This window comes from Halictus rubicundus, unplaced genomic scaffold (assembly GCF_050948215.1).
Source record: "Halictus rubicundus isolate RS-2024b unplaced genomic scaffold, iyHalRubi1_principal scaffold0049, whole genome shotgun sequence".
Lineage (NCBI taxonomy): Eukaryota > Metazoa > Arthropoda > Insecta > Hymenoptera > Halictidae > Halictus > Halictus rubicundus.
In genome coordinates this window covers 534563-541565 of record NW_027488590.1, presented here as the reverse complement: position 1 = coordinate 541565, position 7003 = coordinate 534563, and the positions used below count along the sequence as shown (strand labels likewise).

General features: G+C 55.9%; 1 protein-coding gene across 1 annotated transcript; it reads left to right on the top strand.

The window, feature by feature from the left end:
• The first annotated feature begins 2980 nt into the window (after positions 1-2980).
• On the top strand, positions 2981-4540 carry LOC143363471 (uncharacterized). The gene is made up of 2 exons (XM_076804045.1): positions 2981-4082; positions 4182-4540. The coding sequence occupies exons 1-2, from the start codon at positions 2981-2983 to the stop codon at positions 4538-4540; spliced, it is 1461 nt and encodes a 486-aa protein (XP_076660160.1).
• Positions 4541-7003: the final 2463 nt, after the last annotated feature.

Below are 7003 nucleotides of genomic sequence, written 5' to 3'. Positions count from 1 at the left end.
CGGAGGAATTGACCAGAGTCCTCGACGAGTTCTGTCAAGCTCGAGATGCTCTGGCCGCGCTAAAAAAACCAGTCGACACATGGGACGACTGGTTCGTGACACTCCTCGTCAGGAAGCTGGACTCGACGACGCGCCTGGACTGGGAGAAGATGTTCCCGGACCCGACGATCATGCCGTCCTTCGTGGAGATTCGAGATTTCCTCGAATCACGCATCCATGCCTTGGCCTCGACCCAAGAGCCGATGTGTTCGTCAACACCGACCAAGCGAGAGGAGACGCGAAAATCCGAACAAAGGACGGCCATGACCGTGCAAATGACCAAAGGGCCATCCGCGAAGGCCAGCAACGTTCGGAAGTGCCCGCTGTGCTCGGACAATCACCAGCTAGGGCACTGCGGTCAGTTCAAAACCTTTAGCGCGCCGGAACGCAAGGAATTTGTGTACCGAAATAAACTGTGCGTTTCGTGTTTCTCGGGAACCCACTTGCTCGCGGCGTGCACGTCTTCCTACCGGTGTATGGTGTGCGGCGGTCATCACCACACCTCGCTTCACGAGGCGTTCCGGGAGAGTGAAGCTCCCGCGCAGCCAAGCACAAGTTCGGTGAACACGTTCAGGTCGAATCGCGTTGTTTTACTGGCCACCGCGCGCGTCCAGTTGAAGTCCCCGAACGGTCGCAGTGTCTCCGCTCGCGCGTTACTCGATCCCGGGTCCGAAATGTCATTCGTGACGGACGATGTCGTGCAAGCGTTACGTCTTCCGCGCCGGAACGTGGAGGTTCATTTGACCGGATACCAGGAGATAAACGTGGGCACGGTACGTCACGAAGTGTCCGTGTTACTCGCGTCTAGTCGCGACTCCAAGTTCCGACTCGCGTTAAACGCGCTGGTGACGCGAAAAATTACCGCTCCGACTCCAGCGGTAGAAATTAACGACGAGAAGTGGACTCACCTCCACGGACTTCCGTTGGCCGACGAGGACTTCCGCTCTCCGAACAGGGTGGAATTACTTCTCGGGGCAGATGCGTGTGGTCACCTCCTCCTCGAGAATCGAATCGGACCAATGGGCACTCCTCCAATTGTTCGAACGCCCTTCGGCTGGGCGCCGATGGGCACAACCTCATCCACGAAGGACCACAGCGCTGGACCTCGGGTGCGATCCTTGCTAGTTCAGACTGCACGAGACCTCCGAGACGATTGGCAGAGGTTCTGGGAGCTGGAAGAAGTACCAACTAGTGCAATAAGCACGCCTCAGGACGAAGCATGCGAAAAGCACTTCAAGGATACGCACCGCAGAGATCAGGATGGACGCTACGTTGTGCGCTTACCGTTCGTTGCCACCCCAGGCACCGATGTCGGAGTTCCGCGATCGGCTGCAGTTCGCTTGCTCTTATCGTCCGAAAGGAGACGAGAAAGGGACGAGACGCTCCGACAGAAATACTCCGAATTTCTGGAGGAGTACGAACGGCTCGGGCACATGGAGTTCGTCTCGCGGCACTCGACTGGCGGGGGGGGGGGGGGGAGAATTACCTTCCGCATCACGCCGTGTGGCGGGAAAAACCATCTGGAAACAAAATAAGAGTAGTTTTTAATGGCTCTTACGTTTCAGGCAGAGGCAGTACCATTAACGATTACCTGGCCGCCGGACCGAAGCTCCAAACTGACCTCTGGGCCGTAATAACGAGGTGGCGATTCCATCGGCATGCCTTTTCGACGGACATTGTAAAAATGTTTCGCCAGATCAAGGTGCACCCAGAGGACAGAGACTGGCAGAGGATCGTCTGGAGGAACGATCCAAGCGAGGAAGTACGGGACTTCCGTTTGACGACGGTGACCTACGGCACGACGTCGGCTCCGTACCTCGCCTCGAGAGTACTGCTTCAACTTGCCGACGACGAGAAGGCTCGATTTCCGCGGGGTGCAGCGATTCTCCGAGCGAATTCGTATGTCGATGACATTCTGGCCGGAGGAGATGACATCGACGACACCGAGGAGGCTCGACGTCAACTCACGGACATCCTGACGGCGGGCGGATTCCCGCTGGATAAGTGGGCGACCAATTACTTGTCGTCGAGCTCCGGTCTCATTCAATTGTTGCAGGGTCACCAAGAGGCAGGAGCACTGGGACTCAAATGGAGCACGGCGAACGACACTCTGTCTCTTGCGGCTCCGAAGCTCAGGACTGCCACATCAGGTCAACCATGGACCAAACGATCGGTTTTGTCTGAGACGGCCAGGCTTTTCGATCCATTGGGGTGGCTGTCTCCGATCAGCATTGCTGCGAAGATCCTGCTGCAGGACCTCTGGTTGTCTGGATTGTCGTGGGACGAGCCGCTGTCTGAGCTGTTTTCCGAGCGATGGAAGCAACTTCGATTCGAGATGGAGAGGACCGATCGAATCACAGTTCCGAGATGGATTGGCTATCGTGCGGCGACCAGCGACAGTATAGAGCTGCACGGATTCAGCGACGCGTCGGAAAGGGCATACTCCGCAGCCGTCTTCATAAGGGCGCCAGTTACCGGTGCAAGGGCCGAGACGCACTTACTGATGGCGAAGACCAAGGTCGCTCCAACGAAACCACAGAGCATTCCCAGGCTGGAGCTGTGCGGCGCTCTACTGCTGGCCCGATTGCTGAGAGCAGTAGGAGATTCGATGCGGCCTCACAGCGTGACTATGCATGCGTGGACCGATGCATCGGTCGTTCTAGCCTGGGTGAGGTCTCATGCTTCCAGGTGGAAACCGTTTGTGGCACATAGGGTGGCCGAGATCCAGCGCCTGCTACCAGACGTTGAGTGGCGACACGCGAGGACAGACGAAAATCCTGCGGACCTTGCCACGCGTGGGATTTCAGCGCAGGTACTGGTCGACGATGACCTCTGGTGGAGCGGTCCCTCGTGGTTGTCAGGGCCTCAGGAGGATTGGCCTGGCGCATGTGACGTCGACGAGAGCGAGGCTCCGGAGCGCAGAGTGACGGTGACGACGACGATGGCAAGGAAGACGAAGTCCGGCGACCATCCCAGTCTGCGAGCCGTCTTCGAATCGCCCTGGGACCCTCTCCGATTCTCGTCAGCGTTGAGGCTAGTCCGAGTGACCGCGTATATGCGACGATTCGCAAACAACGCTCGCTCCATCGGTACACCGCAGCACGGGTTCCTGACAGCCACTGAGATCGACGAGGCGTGGGTGAGCGTCCACCGAATGAGCCAAGCTGACGACTTTGGCGACGAACTTGCGGAAATGGAGAAGGGTAAGATAGTCAAATCGACCTCGACCCTTGTTTCTCTTCGGCCGATTATAGATCGTCAAGGTGTCTTACGAGTGGGAGGACGACTGGACCACGCAGCAGTTTCATTCGACCAGAGACATCCTGTGATAGTCGACCGACAGTCTCCGTTGGCACCATTGCTGATCCGGTCAGCTCATCTTCGGACGCTCCATGGGGGAGTGAACTTGACGCGGGCGACGCTCAGGCTCCGCCACTGGATTCCGCGAGACAAGACGCTGGTGAAACGGGTCGTAAAAGGCTGCGTTACCTGCACTCGGCTCCAAAGGCGCACCAGCAACCAGCAAATGGGAATGCTGCCTGCCCAGCGAGTGCAACCAGCAAGGGCATTCTCGGTCAGCGGAGTCGATTATGCTGGTCCGATTCCGATGCTCATGACGAGAGCAAGGGGACAGCGGACCACCAAGGGATACGTCGTCGTTTTCGTGTGCCTGTGCACGAAGGCGGTCCACTTAGATGTCGTGTCCGATTTGTCCTCTGTCTCCTTCATCGCAGCTTTCAAACGCTTCGTAGCTAGACGCGGAAGATGTCACCAGATGCTGAGTGACAACGCTACGACGTTCAGAGGTGCCGATCAGCTTCTGAAGCGCATGTTCAACGCTGCATCGACCTTTTACAAGGAAACGGCGGAATTGCTGGCCGCCGACGGAACGGAATGGAGGTTCATACCGCCGTATTCTCCTCATTTCGGCGGTCTGTGGGAAGCGGCCGTGAAATCCGCGAAGAGGCATCTACGACGCACAATAGGGGAACAACAGCTCACCTTCGAGGAGCTTTCCACCTTGCTGTGTCAAGTGGAAGCTTGTATGAACTCTCGACCCCTCTCCGCCTTGTCCGACGATCCAAATGATCCTCCCTTCCTCACGCCAAACCATCTGGTTAACGCTTCTTCTTTGTGCGCAGTTCCAGAACCGGGTGACGAAATCACGTACGACGCAGGCCGACGGAGATGGAACCTTGTATCCAGACTTCTGGAAGGTTTCTGGCAGCGGTGGCGTACCGAATACCTGAGCCAGCTGCAGACTCTTCCGAAATGGCAAAGGGCACGGGAGAATCTTGCCGTCGGAGCGGTCGTGCTCCTGAAGGACGATCTCGCGCCGCCTACGAAATGGCCTCTCGGACGAGTCGTCGAGGTGCATCGGGGATCCGACGGACGAGTGCGTGTGGCTGTCGTGAAGACCGCTACCCGTACCACCACCAGAGCCATCCAGCGCCTTGTACCGCTCATTTCCTCCGAGCATTCCACCGGCGAGGAAACGTGACTCCCTTCACGGCGGGCGGTGTTTAGACGCACATTGTACATATTGTAAATGATTGTAAATATCTGTAGCTCACTTCGTTCACTCTGTTCACTTTGTTCACTTCGTTCACGCCGTTCACTCTGTTCACTTCTCTGTATAACATCCGAAAACCATTGTACTATTTCGTTGCCGACCCGACAACGAGGCGGGCGGTATGTTCGAGCAATCAGCTGTTCGGTGCCGCTGTGCGTCCGCACGCACACACGGCAAATTAGCGACTGCCGAACTTTGTTTGTATTGAGGACTCGGCCGTCGTCGCGGTTCGTCTCTCTCTCTCCCCGCACACTTCGGGCGGACCGAGTAGTTCGGGGTGCGCGGCGAGGGGAGAGAGCCCCGTCAATATACACGGCAATCCGTCGAGCCCTCGCTCTCTTTTCCGAGAATCGCAGTGACGGTGACAAATAAATCGATTAGCTCTCCCACAAATTCCGACTTTATTTCTTGAACATTTCGCGATCGTAAGTTAAAGGTTCCAACGTTACGGAACCCAACGAAGATCCAAAACAGTGTTTAACGAAAAAAAATCATTCCATGCGGGATTCGATCCGGGACCAAAATATTCTCAGCCGGAGACGTTACGTTATTATTATTATTACATTACGTCTCCTTCGATGCACTCGCGTGTCAGCCGTAATGGAATTAAGAGGAAACGACATTGTTTTGTTTCATTCATCATATGAATCCTCGACATGAGATTTAAAATTATATCAGCAACAGCGCCATTGTAGAATATCGGTTCCACAATATTAGTTCTGGATGATACGGTAGGATGTGACACGGAATGGTACGGGGGCTCTAGACGGCTCTAGAGCCCCCTGACCGTGAGACAGGAAAATACATTGGGTGATTGGTCTATCCTATACCTCGTCTGTGATAGAATTCATTGAAGTGAAAATCAGAGAAAAGAAAGAAGATCGTGAACCTCTTGACCTGTGAAAATTGTGAAAATTGAGAAAAATAAAAATTTATAGAAGAAGAATGGCCGAGAGTAATAGTAAAGACAACCAGCAAGTTCCCGTGGACACGATGGAAGATTGGGAGGTTTGGCAGATGCTTTAATATTTCATTGTATCAAATATGTAGGTCCATAATATGTATGTAACGGGTATATCTAAGGCCCGCGACTTCCCCGCCTAACACCGCGCCTACCACCGCCCCACTCCCAGCGAGCGCGCCGCGAGACCACGGCCGAGCACAGCCTCCCGTCGCGGCCGCGAGGTGGCCACCGCGATGATGCGGCTGCTCGCGAGTGGAAGTGGGCGGTGGGAAGGATAAATAGGCCACGAGAAACAGCAGTCGTAGCAGTTGAGGACCGGCATGCGAGACCGAGAACATATCTCCACCGAGCACCGCTACCGCCGAATAAGACCTCCGCTGTACCTCCAACCCGACCGCACCCCGTTCCTACCAAAACCACCGCTTCCGCCAAACACCCTCATTCCCGTATCCGAGCCTGCACCGTGCAAACGGGCAGGAATCCCTCCCCGGAGGGGCGCAAGCCTACGGGAAACTCGTCCGAGCCGGCACCGTGCAAACGGGCCGGAATCCCTCCCCCGAGGGGCGCAAGCCTACGGGAAACTCGTCCGAGCCGGCACCGTGCAAACGGGCCGGAATCCCTCCCCCGAGGGGCGCAAGCCTACGGGAAACTCGTCCGAGCCGGCACCGTGCAAACGGGCCGGAATCCCTCCCCCGAGGGGCACAAGCCTGCGGGACCGACCTGCGAACCCTGACCGACTCCCCGACACCGAGGCGATACCGCCTCGAATCCGAACCGCCGCCGCGATACCGCGCCGCCGCGCTACCGATCCGCCGCCGCGATCACGCCACCCGAAGGCAACCACTGTACATAAAAGGACAATAAAGGCTCAAGTATTTTTCACCAGGAGGAAAGGCTACTCTTCATTCCTCCTCGAGGCACTACCGACCCCTGGCAGCCGGCTGAGTCGGCACTCCCTCCACCCCGACGGATACCCGTCACATGTATATCAGTAATATTTAGGGAAGCGGAGAAACGTACGACCCTTGGAGAAGTACGGAAGAAAAAGATATTATACGCTGCATATCAGGTGTTTCTAAATCGAAAAGAAGAGCGTTCAAAATAGCTGAGCGCAAAAGATTACAGTCTATTAGGAAGAAAATTGAATTCAAACAACAAGGAAAACCCTGCTCTGGAGAACGTTTGTAACCGTACAGGTTACATATTGATACACCCCATATATCGAACGTCGATGTCGACCCCACCATAACGCTCCGTGACGTAACCCGCGAGTTCTGACGGAGAAAAAGACCGCGAGATATCGCGACACTTGTCGCAAGGCGCACGCATCGATCCCCACTCGATACCGATCGAAGGAGGTCGATGCGTGCCGCAGATAGATCACTCTACATCTGGAAGCGGTTCTAGCCGCACGCGTCTCGCGAAGT